Source organism: Labeo rohita, chromosome 24 (assembly GCF_022985175.1).
Source record: "Labeo rohita strain BAU-BD-2019 chromosome 24, IGBB_LRoh.1.0, whole genome shotgun sequence".
Taxonomy (NCBI): Eukaryota; Metazoa; Chordata; class Actinopteri; order Cypriniformes; family Cyprinidae; genus Labeo; species Labeo rohita.
In genome coordinates, this window is record NC_066892.1 from 24,253,210 (window position 1) to 24,275,447 (window position 22,238).

Consider the following 22,238-nt stretch of genomic DNA (forward strand, 5'->3'; position numbering starts at 1 on the left):
ATAATAATAATAATAATAATAATAATAATGAATAATTTTTAAAACTGTTTTTTTTTTTTACATTTGGGTTATGTATGGTCTAACGTAATAATCTGGCTTTACATTAATTTAAAAAAGGTAATAATAATAATCATAATAATATATGGTATATAATATGGTAATAATCTGGCTCTAAATTAATTAAAAAAGGTAACATATCCAAAAAACGTAAATTAACAGACACACATTTTACATAGAATGATTTATTATAAAAGACTGTACAATTAAATTTCAATTAACATTATAAATACAAATTCTGCACTGAGACGAGCCTCTGTGCACATGGAGTTCAGTTGGAACACTTCAAATGTTTCATTATGACAAAAAAAAAGTCTGAAGGCATTAGCTTTAAACACCTGAAATGGCTGACAGCGGTCAGACGTACATTAATGAAATCTCTGTAATCAGTTCTCAGACAGTATGACTCATGGAAAATTGAAAGAGACAAAAAAAAAAAAATTTAAAAGTAGGAATTAATGCCAGACCTGAGTTGAGTAACTAGACCAGTTCACATCTCAAGACTGTGATTCTGATACTCCTCAGTTCATTGTTCAATGCGCCAACCACAGTATTGGTACTGGAAAATAATGTGGCAATTACAGGACCATGACATCAAAAAAAAAAAAAAAAGTCCAGCATTTTAAAAACCGTGATTTGTATGTATTGATTAGAGACCTTTAGATACTTCGATACTTTACAGACTAAATATTAAAGCTATCTACATAGAATTCATGTTTGTTCATTGTAGCAAATACTTTAGTCATTGTGGCTTTGACTAAAAAAAAATATTAAAATGTAGGGAGAGACTTCTTTAAGTCTTCAGGGGAGAAAAAAAAAAAAAAATCTGTGCTTTGCATTCATTACCCCAAATTAAAAAAACAAGATTTTTATATCAATATTAAACTAAAAATTAGAGCATAAAAATAAGTAGTCTACAAATGCCTATATTAAAAAAAAAGTGTGTACTGTAAATAATAGAAAGACGAAAGCAGAATGGAATTTAACGTTTAGGTTACAATACATATTTCAATTTTGTATGCATGCTTTACGTTAAGATTTTGATACACTTTGGGGCAATGATGTGGTGCTTTGAGATAAAACATTAAAATGAATTAGTTTATAAGAATGAGTGATTTCTTTGTGAATGGAGAGAAGATATAAAAGGAAACCAAATAAATGGCAGACTTTTAGTTGGAAATGTCATAAAAGCAGAGACAATCATCTACTTTACATGTTCACATGTTGTATTGACTGTTGAAGATACTGTGATTGACATTCACTATAGACACCCACAGGCTAACTTTCGTTTTATGTACACTGACTTCCTCCCATTATGTTGGTCATCCCTATTTGCCCACATCCACCCATCACCACAAAGTAAGGTTCATCGATTTTTATGATTCGCCATTTGTCAGGAACACGCTTGTACACGCTCTATGCTGTGGTCAAGATCTGATTGTTACGTTGTGTATGATTTGTCGGTCAGGTCCCTTCAGTCGGCGTAGTGCATGATCGACTCCACGTAGTTTCCGGGGAACAGACCCGTGACGCCGTTGCAAACGCCCTCGAACCAGCCGTCGTCGTTCTTCTTGATGATGTAGATTATGGCTCCTTCCATGAAGGTCAGTTCATCATCCTTATCCTTGGTGTAGTCGTAGATGGCAACCACTGTAAAGATCAAAGACGTAGGAAATATCAGTTATTAAAACAATAAATATGCCAATTTAGACTGTGTGCTACATCAAAGGTGTTTTTAGGCAACAACAATATGATAAAAGACACTAAAGTTCAATGAAGAGCTTTATTATTATTATTATTATTATTATTATTATTATACCATTTTATTTAATAGCATGTAACCATTATATTTTTATTGATATTATTATTATTATTATTGATAATTTCAGTAATATAAGTTACATGTTAACTAATCATAAAAATGTATATAATTATTAAAAAATATACAAATATATATAAACCTATAAATAATTTAAAAAATGATGCTAATACATAAAATAATGTTTAATAATAATAATAAATTAAAAAAATAATATACATGTCATGTATTTATTATTAACATAGTTATTCATATATTATTATGATTAATATGTCGAAGAAATTTATTTTATTGCATCATACATTTGTTTTATTTATTTTACAATATACATGTGTATTATTGATAAATATATTATTCAAAACAATTTCATTAAATTAATCATAAAAATGTTAATAATTAATTAATTAAAAAAATCTATAAACAATGAAAAATGATACTAATCCATAACATAATGGTTAATAATAATAATAATTATTATTATTATTATTTTTAATAACTATAATAATAATAATAATAATAATATGCCATTTTATTTAATAGCATATAATTCTTACATTTTTATTATCATTACTATTATTATTATTATTATTATTATTATTGATAAATATATTATTATTAACAATTTTATTAAATATAATTTACATATGTTAACCAATCATAAAAATGTTAATTAATTCTAAAAAAAATCATATAATTAAAAATGATGCTAATCCATAAAATAATAATGGTTATTATTATTATTATTATTATTAATAATAATAATAATAATAATAATAATAATAACAATAAAATAATAATAATAATAATAATAATAATAATTTAGAAATACAATATACATATGATAATTATCTTAATAAATATAGATGGATGTTAATAAATAAATGTTAATAAAATACATTTATTCAACATAATAATAATAATAATAATAATAATAATAATAATAATAATAGGTAGTATTATTTTAATAATTGTTAATAATAAATAGTAAAAGAAAAGTAATAATAATTATTATTATTCAAAAACTATACTATACATTTTATGCAATATAAATTGCATGATAATTATTTTAATAAATATACATTTTAATAATATAATATACATTTTATGCAAATATAACATGATAATTACATGATTACATGATAATTACTTTAATAACTATAAATATATGTTAATAAAATAGATTTATTTAATACAATACTACTACTACTACTACTATACCATTTATTACATATTAATAATAATAATAATAATAATAATAATAATAATAATAAAATGTTATTTATACATGTGTAAAAGATAATTAAATAATAATAATGAGTAATATAAACAAAGTTACATGTTAAATACAATTTTGGAAATGTGTTTACAAATGTGTATATAAATATAATTTCAGAATAAATGTTCATACATAAAATAAATATATAAACTATGTTAAATATAACAACACAACACCACCAACAAAAATAAAAATACATATAAAAATAAATCACGTTAATGATTATACTGATATAATATAAATGATGTAATAACAAAATAATATCAATAAAAATGTTACATAAATTACTTATCAATAAATACAATTACATTTCAGTAGAGAAATAAAACTCGGTAACATTCAGCATTGATGTTTAAGAGAATCCTGACCTTTCTCAATGTAGGACTTGGGGGCCCATTGAGGATCTCCATCTGCATAGGGGTCACTGTAGTGCACTACAGCCGCCTCTTCATCATCGTAGTCGACTGGTGGAGGCGGCGGTGGAGGCGGAGCCTCGTCAAACATGGGTATGTCATCAGGGGGAGGGGGAGGGGGAGGAGTCGGGGTATCTGCAACTGGACATCCAGCAAATAACACAGTCAGATTCAGAGACGCACAATAAAACCACGGGCTCCATGTTGGCGTGTGGCGCTGGGCATGCGATCCAGCTGCTCACCATGCACACATGCTCATGCAGACTGGTTAGTACACATGCATGAACAACAGCGAATTTTCAGAAATGCTCATGTCTGTTGGAATACATAAATCACACCCACATCTATGAATCTATGGAGATTACTGTACATGTATGGAGTACTCACAGATAGCAACTAGTGACTAGTTGAATTAAGTATCCAAAATACAGCAATATTATGTAATCATTCCTCACTATACTACATACTACACAGTACACACTAAACACGCAAACTAGAAGGCCACAAAAGAGTGCTTGTGGGTTACAGAATAGTTTTCATTTTTATATTTTGAACACATTCATCACATTTATTTTGCTTCTGAACTCATTTTGTTAAAAAATGTAACTTTCATGAATTAGAAATGTTGCCTTGGCCAATAGCTGAAGTACTTAAACTACTGAAGCTAAAACTGGGGGGAAAATGTAACTAGAAATATTTAAAACAGAAAAAAAAGGTATAAAATTACAAATAAAAGCTCATTATAAAGATTATTATGGTAGTACTAATAGTAGTATATTATGTATATTGATAACAGTAAATTAATAATACTAAATTAACACTGATTGACATCAATATTTTTGGTTTAAAAGATTCGACAATTTAATTTGCTTTGGCTTCAGTACAGCGACATAAAAAAGTCAATTATGTATAATTATTAAAACAACTGTTTAAATGTAATTATCTTTATTAATAATAATAATAATAATAAATAATAATAAACTAATTTTATATTTAACAAAAAATAAATAAATATAAAATAATTACACTGAATAAAAACTGAAATTTACAATTATGTATAATTAATAAATTATCAAACCAATTGTTCATATGTAATATTTTAATAATAATAATAATTATTATTATTATTACTATTATTATTATTATCAGTAGTAGTAGTAGTATAAAACATGACAAAACAATAAATATAAAAAATAAATATAAATATCATTAAATTGAAATGAAAACTGAAAAATAAAAGCTAACTATAAATATTACAAATATAATAGTATAACAACAATACTAAAATAACTGATTGACATCAATAATTATTTGTTTTGACTTTAGTACAGTGACACAATTAAAAAAAAAATATGTATAATAAATTATTAAACCAACTGTTTGTTTATATGCATTTATGACTATTTTTATTCTTCTTCTTCTTCATAATAATAATAATAATAATAATAATAATAATAATAATAATAATAATAATAATAATAACAACAATAACAATAATAATAATAATAATAATAATAATAATAATAACTATTACTATTACTACTACTACTACTACTAATTATAAAATGATTATTATTTTTTTATAAAAATGAATTATTTAATTTGTTTTGGCTTAAGTACAGTGATATGACTATTAATTATGTACATTATTATTTTATTAAACCAATTGTTCATATGTAATTATTTGTAATACTATTATTATTATTATTATTAATAAAACAACAACAATAATAATAATAATAAAACAACAACAACAACAACAATAATAATAATAATAATTATTATTATTATTAATATTAATATAAAACTAATAGAAATTACAAAAAAACAAAAAAATCTACAAAAAAGTAATTCAATTTAAATGAAAACTGAAAAATAAAGCTAATTATAAAGATTAAAATATAATAGTATATTAATAATACTAAAACAACACTAATTGACATCAATATGCATTTTTGTTTTAAAGGTTTAGACAGTATTAACAGGAGGTAAAAAAAAAAAAGGTATATTTCAGAATTAACAATTGATTAGTCTGCTTTGGCTTCAGTACAGTGATATGACTTAAAAAAATATATATAAATATCAATTAATGTCAATTAATAAAAATATAAATTATGTATAATTATTAATTTATTAAACCTACTGTTCATATGTAATTATTTGTCATATTATTATTATTCATAATATGATGTCTAACCTTCTCCTCACATAATATAAATGGGTATTTATATTTTAAAATATATAGCAGCCCTTTTTTTTTTTTTTTTTTTTTTTTTTTTTTTAACGTTTTTTATTATACATTTCAGATAAACTCACCTGGCACATAAAACCAATATGAACTGACTTAATCAAACAAACTTAATTCTTGGCCTGAATAAGAAGTTGATCAGACTTTGTGCTCAGTCAAAAGTCTAGCTTTATGAAAGGACCTCAACAAAAATTCATCACAATACCAGAATGCATCACGAGAGGGCAGCAAAAAACACTTTGTGCTTCTGTTATGACAAAACCTACAATAAGAGCTTCTTCCTAAACCAATCCACCTTTCTGAGAAATAAAATGCACTTAAAGTGCGCTTTTGTTGCAACGTTGTTCATGCGACCTTGTATTAAACACATCGCTGTCAGCAAAACTCGAGTTAACCAATGCAAAACATTGGGCTAGTTAAAAGCTTTCAATACTTCCCATGATGCACCAGTGTGGTTTAGCCCTACCTGAAACTTGCTGGCTATAACTCAAACACAAATCTGTACACAAATGCAGCTCAATGAATGAATGAAACAGTGTCTAATATCACACACAGGGGAAGCCTATACACAAGACATGCTTTACTGCCATTGAATACACCCAAAATTAAATCCCAATGTAATCCAGAATGTAACATGTGGAAAAAAACCCCAAAAAACAATGAGTACCTTTCAAGAAGTCTTTCTGCAAACATATTAAGCCTCTTTCAGGTTACATAAAGCAATACACACTTATGTAAATGTGTGACACACTTTTAGGAAAGTCTTTACGGAATGAACAATGGCAATATGCGTGCACTCTTTGACCTGCAGAATGAACTATGGCACAAACATACAGATGGAAACGGAGATGAGGGCAGCATGCAGCAAACCTCAAACACATCCACATGCTAGGGTGAGGAACGTTGGGGAAACGTGGCCGTCAGACTTACTGTTTTCCTGTACTCTGGCCACAAAGCCTGTGAGCGGGATCTGTGGCGTGAGCTGAGGCATGGGTGGAGGAGGGGGGGCCATAGACACTGAACACCACCCATCACAAAACACAAGCACGCAGCAAACACAAAGAGGAAAAAGAGAAAGCAGGAAGAGAGAAAAAAAAAAAAAAAACATCAGTCCCACATGAAAGTGGTGGGGGAGCTGTAATCTTATAGAAACAGAGATTCTCATAGATATAGAAAGAGTGAAATGACATTCTCTCTGGTGATCTGATCACAAACATCAGCAGGGTTCCCATAACTTCTCGTTGTTGTTCTAGTGGTTCAAAATGGACTGGAGAAGGATTTAAAATAATTTTATAGAGAAAATTATTATATCACAATGAGTAAGTACTAGCGATCGTGTTTTAGGATCATTGAGGACATTCGTTTTTTTGTTAATATTTACATTTTTTTTTTTTTGATAAACATGTCTATATAGTTGTAGTTTTCATTATTTTAGTACCTCAAGTTACACTGAACAAAAATTAGAATGATGCTTTGGAAACTTGCTGGAATAAAATAAGTTTAAGTTTATATATAATAATTTCAGTTCCTTTCAGTTAACTTTTTTTTTTTTTTTTCCCTTTTTAAGTTTTAGTTTACTGTAATAACCCAGACTGGTGAAATATTGTAGTTAAACATAATATTTTCAATTTATCATAACTACACATTTATTGTAGAAATCCCCATTAAAGATTGTATTAATTTCCACGTTTATTTCAGGCCTGACTGCTCCAATTTAAAACATTTCAACTGAAATTTAAAACAACTGAACTAAAATGTCCAGGAAACTAAAATGACAGTTTCCAGGAAAAAATAATAAAAATACCATTTAAAAAATGTAAATAAATGTGAAAGGCCTTCACAGTGAAAAAGCAAAAAATAAATAAATAAAATAAAATAAATAAATAAAAAAGAAAGAACACTATTAATAATAAATATGAAAAAAAAAAAAAAAAAAAAAATAATAATAATAATAATAATATGTATTATTTATGTAAAAACAGTTTAGTGTTGTAATATATTCCAAAAATGTATTCTGTGATCAACATTCCATTTATAATATAATCATTCAATTTTAAATGAAGAGAGAAACTTAAAAATTAAACAGCCAGACAGTAGTGAGACTCTAGAAAAAAAATAAAAAATAAAATAAATAAAATAAAAGTAGTCTTCCTAAAACAGGCTTTAAGCAAAATAATGTACAATTATTTTTCAATTTTTAAATATTTTAAAATGATAAAAAAAATAAAATAAAATTTATATATATATATATATATATATATATATATATATATATATATAAAACCTTGTCTCTTGATTTTGGCCTTAAATATATGAATAGTTCATTTGCAAAAACAGATAACTAACAATTTAACAATATAAACTTCATATGGAAGCCACAAATAAACAAACAAACAAGTAAAGGTAACTGCAACTTTTTTGTCTTATTTCGACTTTTTCCATCTCATTTTATCTAAAATCTCAAATTTTATCTCTAAATTCTGACTTTTTTCCCCACAATGAGTTTTTCCTCTTGATTTTGAGCTTAAATATATGAAGAGTTCATTTGCAAAATCAGATAACTCATTTGTAACAATTTTCAAAAATCATGTTTTTTCATTAAGCATTCCAATTAATATAAATCAAACTGCAGATTAAGTAAAAGATTAAGTTTTGATTAAGTAAAAATAACTTAAATAAATAAATAAATAAATAAATAAACAATAAAATACAAAAACATGATAACATAATAAAAAACATGATTTTCGAAAATTAAAAAAATAATAATAATGGAGTTATCCGTTTTTGCAAATAAACTCTTCATATGGAAGCCACAAACAAACAAATAAACAAGTAAAGGTAACTGCAACTTTTTTTTGTCTCATTTCGACTTTTTCACCCCATTTTTACTGCTTCTTAATATATTTGTGGAAACTGATTTTTTCCAAAATAATAATAAATAAAATAAATAAAAAATAAAATAAAATAAAACAAAATAAAATAAAATAATAAAAATGCATCCATTTGAAATTGAATGATTATAATATTATAAACGATGTTATAAATATTTACTGTGACTTTTGATTTCTTTTCCATCCTGAATAAAAGTATTAATTTCTTTAAGGAAAAAAAAAAAAAATCATCAAAAATATGCAGGGTTTTTTTTTTTTTTTTTTTTTTTTAATATATCACCCACTCCTATTTTCAGGCTAAAACTTAACGTCAGAAAAACTTGATCTCAGAAAAATTAACCATTCCACAGTGTGACAATTTTGATTAGATGTGTGAAAGATCTTGTGGCCAGTTTGTTAAAATGAGTAGGATCTTTTTCCATGACTGTTGTGTTTCAGTAATACTCTCTCATTCATGTCTGATGGCGGTGTGACGCTCATGCACTCTAATGCTTTTGGACATCTGAGAGTGGGATTTAAAATCTCCGCTTTAATGCGTAGATGACAATAAATCTCCATTCATAAGCAGGTGGCCACAGGCCCGGTGCTCTCACTACTCATAAATCTGAGGCTTTTGTGGTCTTAATGGCATTAGCGTGTACGGCCGCACACCTGTGGGAAGAGACAGGCTGTTCCCTGCATCGCAGACAGGATGCGCCTAAAAATACCCGGGTATTATGATGCTCGGATATGCCTTTTACCTAGCTAGGGCTGAATGAAACTGTCGCGAATGAACTCCAGATGTAAATTGGCTGTGGGTTTGTACGTGTTTGTATATTCGTGCATCGTTCTCCGTCTCTTACTTGCGTTTGTGCCCCCATTAACGTGCGGCTGCTGCAGGGGGAACTGGGAAGAGACGGACGGCGCTCGGCGGTATGTACCCGTGGCAGAAACCATGGAGACGGAGGAGGTGGTGGAGTTGTGTCGGGAGATCTGTCGAGATATCGTGCCGAACTGCGACATGGGGATGGGCCCGAGACCTGGCCCAGCAGCCACAGCTGTTAGTACCCAGAGAAGAAGGTACAAAGACAAGAGAAAATCCAGAAGAGGGCAGTGAATGACATACATACAGCAGACAAGGAAAAGCTTCCCAAGATTTAATAGTTGAACTAATAGGCAAACTAACAAAATCTAACAAAACATGTCAAGCACATTTCCAGGTCATATTTAAAGGGAAACTTAAAATATATAGATAGATAGATAGATAGATAGATAGATAGACTGATTTATAAAACAGTTATACTGCTTTTCATTAAAAAAAAAAAAAAAAAAAAAAAAAAAAAAAAAAAAAAAAATCATTGTATTAATTTTTTTCTTATTACTATGATACAGTAATTACATTGCAATTATGAGAATTTAATGAGAATCTTCACTGAAAATAATGAGAAACTCAAAAATACCCAAACAGCCAAACTCTGGAAGAAAATGTTTCTAATTTTCTGTAAAATATTTTTATAGTAATGTAATGAAATTAAATAAAATATGATAAAGCAAAATAAAATAAAATAAAATATAATAAAATAAAACAAAATATCATAAAATAAAATATGATTTGAAAAAAATGAAATAAAACAAAACATGATTAAAACAAAAAATAAAATATGCTAAAATAAAACAAAATTAAATATAATAAAGTAAAACAAAATAAAGTATTATAAAATAAAACAATAAAATAAGATTAAATATAATATGATAAAATACAAAAATGATAAATCAAAAAATGAAATATGATATGATAAAATAAAATATGATAAAACTAAAAATAAAATATGATCAAATAAAATATGATAAAATACAATAAAATGAAATATATAAAATAAAAAAATATAATATTATAAAATAAAATATGATAAAATAAAACAAAATATGATCAAATAAAATTACAATAAATAAAATTAAAAAAAGATATTAAATATAAAAAAATAAAATATATAATTTTATAAAATATAAAATAAATATATATTTACATATCTTTTATAATAAATATTTTTAAATAAATAAATAAATAAATAAATAAATAAATAAATAAATGTAACTGCAACTTTTTTCCTCTCATTTCAAAATTTTTTCATCCTATTTTATCCTCTAAATTCGGACTAGAGTTTACGTCTAGCAATTTTTCAGCCAAATAAACAAAATAACAAACAAACAAAAAAAAAAAAATGGCAATTGTGAATTGCTCATCACACAACCCTCAAAATTTTTTTCGTTAGAGTTATGCTGTGGTGGAAACAAGCTTCAATATAAATATGACCTGGACATGTTTCTAGATTCAGAAAGAAAATCTTGGTTTGAGAAACCCAACCTCTGATGAAAACAACATGACCTGCAATAAAATGCACAAAGTTAGAAAAGACCCTGAGAAGAAAGTACCAGGTTTTTGAGTTATTTATGTGAGTTGTAGTATAATTCTGCATATGTTTACACTGCCAGGGTAGATGGGATTTCCTCTATAGGGACATTTCCTGTTGACAGTGGTAGATAACTGGGAAGCCCTGGAGAGACATGCTCTCCTTGATAGCGATGGCCGGAACCAAACGAACAACAAACACATTGGACAAACATCATTGAGGCACCACAAGCCTTCAACAGTGACATATGATATAAACACAAAACGAACATCTCATTCCAGCTGTGTCCCAATGGAGCCAGTAAAACCTCCTGTTCTAATGAACACAATTATGGGATAAGAAGTTGATTAATACCGTATATCATCACATCAGTACATTGGGTCACACAACATTGGGAAGATGCAAAGCAGGAAAACAGTGGATCTTTCTAAAGCACTTGTAGTGAGGAAATCTCTGACTCACCAACACGTTACGTTGGAAAGGTCATGTGTGGTTAGTTCTTCGACTGTATACTCAAGTCCAAAAAGGTGGAGTAAGGCGAAAAACTTTCTCATTTTCTCCTCCAATTTCAAAATCACCCAACATTGTTTTACTTTTTTTTTTTTTTGGTAAAGAACGTTTGACTTTCTTACTGACATGATTACGTAATGTGTGAAGTCAAGCTAGTGCGAGATGAGCATTTGTGGTTAAAAAGTATAGAAATTGTTATTTTTTATTAGAAAATGACCAGTCGTTTTGCTAGATAAGACCTTTATTCCTCGGCTGGGATCATGTATCTTTGAAGCTGCACTGAAACTGCAGTTTGGAACTTCAATCTGCTGGCCACCATTGAAGTCCACTATATGGAGAAAAATCCTGGAATGTTTTCCTCAAAAATTGTCTTTTCGACTTAAGAAAGAAAGACATGAACATCTTGGATGACATGGGGGGGTGAGTAAATTATCAGGAAATTTTTATGAATATGAAACAAAACTCTTTTTAGGAATTATGGGAAATACTCTCAGGCAGTTCAGAGACTTCTTCACAGTGCACTGATTTAAACTGAAGCAGAACAAAAAACCCACCACCCAAAATAACAATCACCACCACCAAGACCTGATATTAACAATTCTGTGACCCATGCTGAAGCCCAACAGACAGACGGTGGACGGTGGGACATGAGCGCTGGTGTTGTCCAGGATGGACTTTGCACTGGTGCAGACGGGATTGGGGGCGGGGCTCACCTATAGCAGCGGCTGGCATTGGTGGGACCTGGCCGGGGAGGGGGGGTGGAGGAGGGGGTGCTGGGGGAGGAGCATCGGGGGGAGCAGCCCATGAGGGTGGGGCTGCGGGTCAGAACCGACATATAAGAAAAAACATAACTTGAGGGTGTTTCATTCAATAATATCACAGAAATTTAAGCTCTGTTCCAAAACCCAGTGAGTTTCCTTTCTGTCTACATTAGCAGCGACCTTCTAATGGTGTGTGCACACCAAAAGCAAAGTAAATATTCGCATTGCATTATCACACTCTCACACTTATTCGTTAGATTTTTCGTGTCAATATAAAATAAAAACATCACGTAATGCTTTCCTCTAGGGCTGTCACTAACGATTATTTTGGTAATCGAGCAATCTGTCGATTATTGAGACGATTAATTGAATAATTTGATAATTATAATATATTTGTCTGAATCATGACAGCCCTAATCTCCATTTTCTGATACAACTGGACGTATGTAATCTACATGCGCGGATATTTAAATTCGCTTTTGGTGTGCACACACCATAATGCATGAGCCCCTTAAGAGTGATATAAGAAAATATAAGAAAAAACACATCTTAAGGGTCTTTCATTCATTAATATTGCATAGAAATTTAAGCTCTATTCCAAAACCAAGCGAGTTTCCTTGCTGTCTATATTGGCAGCTACCTTCTAATGGTGTGTGCACATCAAAAGTGAAGTGAATATTCACACTAGATTATTTGTGAGATTTTTCGTGTCAATATAAAATAAAAACATCACGTAATGCTTTCCTCTAGAGCTGTCACTAACGATTATTTTGGTAATCGAGTAATCGGTCGATTATTCAGATGATTAATCGAATAATCGGATAATTATATATTATATATATATATATATATATATATATATATATATATATATCATTTTTTTTTTTTTTTAATAGTAACAAAAATACAAATCTGAATCATGACGGTCCTACTCTCCTCTATTTTCTGATACAACTGGACGTGTCAAACCAGAGGTGTCAATACGCTCTTCGCTGATTGTCCTGTGTGACAGCGCGGCATGTAAATTTTCCGCTTGAGTTAAATTTTTTTTAACATCCACTGAAGATGCGATTGAGGCATATGTTGTAATTTTGGATCTATTCGTGTCTTCGCATTGATTGTGTACATGATCTACTTGCGTGGATAATTAAATTCGCTTATAAGGCTGCATCCTAATCATTCTGTTACCTTGAAGATGACTAACTGAAAACATTCCACATGGGAAGCAGTAAGTGAAGTACATGAGAGACTCGACTAAACTGACATACTATACACTCATTCTTTGCACTTATGTACTCCATTGACTAGTGTATGAATTATATAAGGTTATTTTGTCATCCAACATCTGCCTAATAGACCCCCAGATTGTGGTGTTAGCTTAGCAACATGCTAACATCAACTCTACAGGTGTGTTCCAATTTGTGTACATATGCACTATTCTGTCATCTTTTTGTATATATAGTATAACAGTGTGAGTGTGCATATTGTATAAATACACTATTTTTAGGGTAATTAAATGGTTTAAAAAAAATGAGTGAAGTATAGGTTGTTTGCACATGATGTCATTGCTGTGGCGCGAAATGCAGCTGGAGGGCAGGAAGTGATTTTTCTCCATAGGAATCACTAGCAGAAACTCAAAAATGCCTATGTTTTGTGCTGTTTATGGATGCTCAGATCGGTCAAACCGAGAAACCACAAAATATCTTTTATCATGTATGAAAATTTGCTGTCCGTAGGGGCGGAAAGGCAAGAAATTGACTGAAAAGCCAAAAAGTGGCTTGCAAACCTCCGTCTGTGGTCAGGAGGAGAGTCGGATAATGCTTGTGTGTGCAAATGGTTAAGAAAAGATATAATAATATGTTAAGATATTAATAAAGAAATATATAAATATATAAGTGAGAATTCACTTAATGCTAAACGCCACACGTAGACACAATGTAAGCTACAGTATTTGTAGTTCCGAGAGCGTCATTGATTATAACGGAACATTGTAATATTTCAATAAATTGAAGTGAGTGACAGCTTTTTAGTGACTATATGGAAGCGCTATTTGCTCGCTTTCTATAATCAGTTTGGAATTTGAATAAAAGTTTCGCTTTACGTGCTGCTAACAGGACCAATAGCCACAAAACCCTGCACATGCAGCGAACTTTCAGGAGTGACAGGAATGAACGGATGAGATGGAGGAAAGTCTGTACTGTACAAGAGAAACGTATAATCAGAAAATCACAACATATGTTGGATGTGATCCTTATGTTATGAAGAGGAGTGATTTTTCAACTAAACTGAAATAGCTGCCTCAGTTGCCTGTCATGGAGGCGGCGGAAATAAGCTACGCAACTAAGCCTGACAGCAAACAGACCATTGGTCCTGTTAGCAGCATGTAAAGTGAAACCTTTTTCAAATTCTGAATTGATTATAGCCTAGAAAGCGAGCAAATAGCGCTTTCATATAGTCACTAAAAAGCTGTGACTCACTTCAATTTATCGCAATCTCACAAGGTTCAATTGTAATCAACTGCAAATATAATATCTTATTTGCACTGTATGTACGTGTGGCATTTAGCATTGAGTGAATTCTCACTGTCTCACCCTGTATCTATTTATATATTTCTTTATATCTTAATATTATTATCTTTTATTAACCATTCGCACACACAAGCATTATCTGACTCTCCTCCTGACCGCAAACGCAGGTTTACAAGCCACTTTTCCCAATTTTTTTCAGTGAATTTCTTGCCTTTTCCTCCTTATGCAACAGCAGATGTTCATACATGATATGAAATAAAACATCTCGATTTGACCGATTTTCATAAACAACTGAAAACATAGTCATTTTGAGATTCTGCTACTGATTCCTACAGAGAAAAATCACTTCCTGCCCTCCAGCTGCATTTTGCGCGTCCTCGGAATCACGTGATTGCAAACAACCTATTGCTGATGTATTTTATTGTTGTAGAAAGTGTAAACATCTTGAGCTTGTGTAAACCACAGACAAAATTTTAGGCTAACAACAGCATTGCTGCATCACAGTTTGCACACTGTTCATCCTATAGTTTTTAAAATTAGAATTAGCATGTCCCAAATCATAATATCAGGGTTCGTACAGATGCTGTAAAATGAAATTTCAGGACTTTCAAGGACTTTTCAAGCACTACTTTTTTAGAAATTCAATCAGAAATCTCACTTATCAAACAATGTCTTATCTTTCAAATTCCGGAAAAAAAAAAAAAAAACTGCTCCGAAGTTCCGATCTAAATCAAATGATTTGTGATATGTGATTTGAAGTCCCGATTTGAAACAAAGAATTTGTGATACGCAATCCGATTGGAGTATTTCGAAACAGTGAATCATTTTGCGACACAACGGTTGAACTAATTCTGAGTTTTGAAAAGCTCTGTTTCACCCATCACTACTGTACGTGCTTTTTAAAATCATTACAAGCAATGTTAAAATTCAAAAATGAATGGCTCTTTTAATTTGATCTGTTTTTTGCTAGTGAATCGCTTGAAAATTAATAATCAAAATCATGGGTTTGAATCAACTGGAGCGGTTCCAGCATAAATGACTCACTCAATTATACAAATATGCAAAAAAAAAAAAAAAAAAAAAAAAAAAACTACTGCTGGGGTGTAAAAATCCATAAATCGGTGCTCTTTATAAATATATATTTATTTATTTCACATTATTCAAGTGTCTTGGACTTACTGTATGAGTATTTTGACTCACTCAATTGATTTGGTTCATTTATTCCTCTTTTCGCATCTTCAGCCATGTTTACATCAGTCATGTTTAGTACCACTACTCTAGTTTTCTAAAATTTCTGAAACTGAAATAAATAAATAATACAAAAAAAAAGTATGATTTTTTTTTGAATAGCATGAATTTTGCATTTCAAGGGTTTTCTAAGCCTTGAATTTCCAAAAGTAAAATTCAAGTAGTTCAAGTACTTTAAGAACTCTGTCCGAACCATGCAATATGTTGAAATTAGCATTACAAAGGTACACAGATCCAGTCCACTATTTCTGTTGGAAAACATAAGGTGTGCTCTCTGACTCACATCCACCTTATTTTTCCCGTAAGAGCAGGTTTTGTAAGTTTTATAGGTCTGGATATAGGTAATTTGTAAATTTTATAGGTCTGGCTTCTGAGCTCATTGGCGTCCAGCTATTTTTATCTGTAAAAAAAAAAAAAAGAAAAAGCTGCTGTTTTGCTGCTTGATATTGCAAATGGGTGTCTTACAACATTATTTTATTGTATTATCTTAATTATGATCACACTGGTTTGTAGTGCAAACAGTTTTACCATTAACCGCATGTTGCTGTTATTCTCGCTATTTGCCTATAGCGGCTAATGAACAGGAAGTCTCACCCATAGGCTTACTTCCATGTTGAATTTACAATCAACTCTGTCTGCCATTTTGGATTAATTTGTTGAGCTTGCAATCTAATTATCTTCTCCACAAAAGGTACAATTGATGCTGCCTAAAGCAAACTGACATCAAAGAACTAAAAAAAGTCAAAGGACTTCACATTTTTAATTTTCTAGATTGCTATGTTTTTATGAAAATATCTGCATTGGAATGCTCAGATGAAGATGTAAAAGCAAAACAGCCTTCTCTGTGTGCACTCTTGACTTTGTTATTTGCTTGCATTCGCCACTTGTTGTTCTTTTTTGTGCACTGGATTACTACGCTGTGATGCCAATTCATTATGCTCAATTGGCTAAAAAGCCATCAACGGGGGCCAACAAACTGCAAAAACCGAGCTGACTGACCCTCAGCGACGGCCAGATGGCTGACTGTTGGCTTGGTGTGTCACGACCTTAATGAAGATGAGATATCTCAGCATAAATGTTTGGAATAGTCTTTGCAGATGCAAAAAATGTTGCCTAGGTAGGTAGCTCATTAGGTTTTGGATGCCAAAATAGTCCTTAATCAAAGCCTGGCCCAAAAAAAAAAAAAAACCTACAGGAAAACCTTACATTTTAATATTCAAACACACAAACAGAAATAAAAACTGTACAAGGACAGAGACGCTGCATTCAAAGATCTTGTCAACATTAATCCAGGAAAAGGAAATCAGTGGTGCTGACGCAGTGTTGCTATGGAGACCGTAAGGATTCAGGAGGGGTGGAAAGGGGTTCTGCTCCTCTTGGCTCCAGCAGGTATCTCAAAGGAGAACAGGACAGTGACCTCTTTTCTTACTAAACTTCATTCTTTTATTCCCTGTCCTCTGCAGGCAGACCACCATTTAGAGTTTCCCACTTCTTCTCTATTTCTACCTGTCCTTGTGCAGTGTAGTGGCCTACTTTAACAAACCTTTAGCTGGAAAAATCAGGCCATGAAAGCTGTAGGCATAGAGTGAACAGCTAATCCTGCTCCATTTCTCACCCTGGAGAACAGGATATACTGCACATGTGAGAGTATGTCTAATTCTCAAGATGGCCCCAACCTGTAGGACATTGTGCTACAGATAGTGTGCTTTTACAGCAGCAGCTGTATATATGGGATGCAGCTCACCTGGGACTGAGTTGGGAATAGAGGGAGTTGGCACGGCGATGGGAATGCCGATGCTGCTGCCGCCACTGTTCTCTCGACTGCCGCTGCCTCCGCTGCTGCCACTACAGAGAAAGACAGGAGGCTCTTAGAATACTACAGTACATGTCATAGTATTTATGAAGTATGCAGTACGCTTACTGTGTGTAGCATGTGTATTTTCCACAAATGAAAAAGCAGGCTGGCCTACTACAGTTGAGGTCAAAAGCTTACTTTAGATATAATGTAATAGATATAGTAGATATGAATCTATAAAAATGACCCCGTTCAAAAGTTTCCATACGCTTGATTCTTAATGCTGTGTTGTTCTTCAGAAAAATCCTCCAGATCCCACAAATTCTTTGGTTTTTCAGCATTTTTGTGTATTTGAAGCCTTTCCAACAATGACTGTATGATTTTGAGATCCATCTTTTCTCAGAGGACAACTGAGGGACTCATATGAAACTATTACATAAGGTTCAAATGCTCACTGATGCTTCAAAAGGAAAAAAACGATAAATTAAGAGCTCGAGGTGTACACTTTCGAACAGAATGAAGATGTGTACATTTTTCTTATTTTGCCTAAATATCATATTTTTCCATTTAATACTGCCCTTTAGAAGCTACAGAAGATACTTACATGTTTCCCAGAAGACAAAATAAGTGAAATTTACCCTGATCTTCGAATGCAAAACATTTTCACTCCCGGCTCTTAATGCATTGTTTTTACTTCTGGAACATCAGTAAGCGTTTGAACCTTCTTTGAAATTTGTGGGACCTGAAGGATTCTTCGGAAAACAGCGGGCAGTTAAGCTGTTCAGGACAAACAAGGGACTCATGAACAACGATCAGCAAAAAAAAAAAAACAACAACAACAAAACACAGCTGTGGATCATTCAGGTAACAACACAGTATTAAGAATCAAGTGTATGTAAATTTTTAAACAGGATGATTTTTATAAATTCAACTATTATTTTCTCTTGTGGATTGTGTGTAAACGTCTTTAATGTGAAATATCTTATTCAGGTCAGTACCAAATAAAAAATAACTAATAATAAATGCATTTTGTATGACCCCTTCTGTTTTGATAAAATAATTAACATTTGGAAGATTCTGCAAGGTGTATGTAAACTTTTGACCTCAACTGTACAATGAAACAATTAAATGAGACGTCCAATATGACTGCAATATTAACAGTGATCTTTTTCTCAACTGCCAGAAGATAGCACATTAATATACATAATAATCTTGTGATCTTCAAATGCACGCACAAATGTGCCGGCGCACGCTGTATTAGGCTGTATTAAAGTGCTGTATCATATTCAAACCCAAATGAAACTACGAGTATGCGATGTCATAGTTATGTCATCAGTTAAGTCAACAAGTTACAAAAAAAGGTGATTAAAGCTGCCTTAACACTGTGCATGTAAGCATTTATTATTTATAAATTACATTTAAAGCAGTGTCAGATCCGCTTCAAGTTCAGCAGCGGCAGCTTTTAAAGCAACAGCAGCCAAAATATCCTAATAACCAGCTGCCGTGATGTCTGTTAATCAAAGAACAAGATTAAAAAGAGGAAATCAATAACTTCCGTAATTTTAAGCTTTATCTTTATTTAGTTTAGAATTTAGTGTTTAATAACTTTATTGAAAAAGCTATATTTTCTTGCTGAAAGGCACAGGTGACATATGATACATATGACATTTATTATCATGGGGTTTATGTGAAGATTGTTTTAAGTTCACTTAAATTAGCAGCTATTTAAGTCTAATACATGTTAAATTGATATCTCTCAATTATACTGTAATGTTGAATGGCTATAGTCAATGGTTAAATATTAGAAAAAAAAAATAGAGATCAGTTGGAATCAGTGATTCTTGCCTTCGGGAATAAAAAAGATGGCATTAAACAAATATGAAAAATACACATTATGTTGTTTTAACATTAATTTGAAGATTGAATGTGAAATTATTGCAATATAAAAGTATAATTAAAAACTGATGGAATTAATCACGATTAATTTCAGAAAAAAATGTGTGATTAATTAGTTTTTTTTTTAAATTGATTGACACCACTAATAAAAATACATTATGACCATATTAACATGGCAAAAAAAAAAAAAAGAAAAACACTGGATCATGAACTTTCAGCATGTAAATGAACACAGTGCCATGCTTCACTTTGAAACATGTTAAATATATTATTTTGCATTTTGAGAATTGCACTAGGCCATATTGCAATTTGTTTTATTTTTATTAACTGTTCAGTGCTACACAGTAAGCCACAATGAGTTCATGATAAAGCATCTTACTGTCTAAATCATTTATTATTAAACTATGCATACTGTTTAACATAATATTTAAAAAAAAAACAGTACGCAGTGCATAGTATTAGGTAGGTATTAAGTAAGTAATAAGCTATTTTTTCATTCTAAATATCACAGGCTTACATGGTAAAGTGACCTAGATATACGCTTGCCTTTGAGACACATGGTAATGCTATATCCATACATGGTTATGCATACGTTCAACACAGATCTTTTCATGGATTATTCAACACTATGGTGCAATGAGCATCATTGCATCAGTGTTACACCCCCACATGGGCACCGCTTTAGAAATCAGCCCTGATCCTCTGTGTCTGCTCTGTGTCCATGCAGTTCCACAGAAACCAGAGCAGCAGGGAGTCCCACGCTGCACTGCAACAGATCTCATTATTGCAACACTGAGTCTTTCGTTTCATTGTCTGAATTCTGGGATCAAGAGAATGATTCGATTTTAACTAAAGATGTGGAAAACTACATCTTTCCAAAACTAGCTGCTCTGTGGGTTGTCTAAAAGACTGATAAACTATAAAAAAAAACAACATGCATGTAAATAGAAACCCATGAGATCTGATTTTTTGGAGGGAATACTTACAAATGTGGTTTATCTGATCCACTCATATATCATTCTCTTCTTTTTCTGTAATTTATTTTTCAATTAATTAATTTTTCTAATATTTTTTTAATTTGATTTTAAACTTTTTAAATTTAATTTAAATGTAATTTAGGTTTAATTTAATTCTAAATTGACTTAATTTAATTTAATTTCTGAGGCAGCATGATGCAACCCTGCAGCATGACCAGTATATGTGGAAGAGGCTGGTGCAGTGAAAATATACAGATTATGCACAAACGGTCTATTGTAACCACTACTCAACATCAAAGCAGATCACTAGGTCCGTCTGTAAATTTAACCAAACTGGTTCACTGACACCGTCGTAACCAATAATGCATCAGGCACCCAAAGACCTCAAATCGGTTCAGACGGAGGCAGCATAAAAAGAGCTGAATAAGCAACAGCGAACGCTTCTGGAAAGCAGATAATGGCTCAGGTGGAGACATGGAATCATACTTCATCTTAATTACACATAAGAAGCGCATATACAAATCGCTGATGCTGCTAGAACCGATGCGGCTGATACAGTGATACAAAACTATATTAAAACAAAATCCCCGTTGTATTCCTTTACATTTTCATAAAACAATTCGAAAGTTTTTTTTTTAATTTGTATTATTTTATTTTATTTTGAATGTGTTTTTTTTTTTTTGCTCACCAGGCTGCTTTTACTTGATCAAAAATACAGTAAAAACTGAAATATTGTGAAATATTACATTTTAAAACTTTTCTATTTTAATATATTATAAAATTATTTTTTTCTGATTTCATTGTCACAGTCTTAAAAGAGCTGGCATGTGGTGCCACTATTTACACGAATGAAAAGTTGTGTATTATTTATGGCATCACAGTCAGCATTAACTAATGAGGCCATTTAATTTAGTCATTCTGCGCATGCAACGCTGCGGTCGTGACTGTGTTAGTAAACGCTGTGAGGGCTGGATGAGGGGTCGTTCCCTCTGGTCTGGAGTGCAGCTGAGGTGTGGGTTTGTGTGATGACATTATTTACAGATGTTAGACGTGTGGGTGTGAAAAGCACAGACTGCACACTGGGAACATTTAGAAACCCCCAGATCAGGTCTGTCATTTAGATGTTAACACAATAAAGAGCATAAGTGAAATTGTTAGATCCCCCAGAGGAAGTCAAATATGCTGTGATATTCAGAAACAAAACTGTGGAGGCTGATGGAAAAGTGTGGGAGAGAAGAAGTGGAAAAAGACCAAATTAAGAGAGAGAGATTAATAAATAAATAAATAAATAAATAAATGTCTTATTTTAATAATTGTATCCATTTAGTCTTGTATTTTTATTTTATTATTACTCACATAATAATAATAATAATAATAACTACATAGTAGTAATAAAAAAGGTGCTACAACATTATATAAGAAACAAACA

General features: G+C 31.1%; 1 protein-coding gene across 9 annotated transcripts in view; it reads right to left on the reverse strand.

Moving 5' to 3' along the window:
* Positions 1-470: 470 nt before the first annotated feature.
* The window catches only part of abi1a (abl-interactor 1a), a 71,752-nt gene continuing 49,984 nt past the window's right edge, over positions 471-22,238 (reverse strand). For 2 of the 9 annotated variants that reach the window (XM_051098250.1, XM_051098251.1), the window contains 6 exons: positions 17,886-17,986; positions 12,318-12,419; positions 9,547-9,741; positions 6,744-6,830; positions 3,521-3,706; positions 471-1,707 (listed from right to left, as the gene is read on the reverse strand). In XM_051098250.1, the coding sequence (XP_050954207.1) occupies positions 1,532-1,707; positions 3,521-3,706; positions 6,744-6,830; positions 9,547-9,741; positions 12,318-12,419; positions 17,886-17,986 (847 nt within the window). In that variant the 3' untranslated portion in view covers positions 471-1,531. The remainder of the gene's footprint in view (positions 1,708-3,520; positions 3,707-6,743; positions 6,831-9,546; positions 9,742-12,317; positions 12,420-17,885; positions 17,987-22,238) is intronic. The other 7 variants (XM_051098253.1, XM_051098254.1, XM_051098255.1 and 4 more) reach the window with 4 other exon arrangements.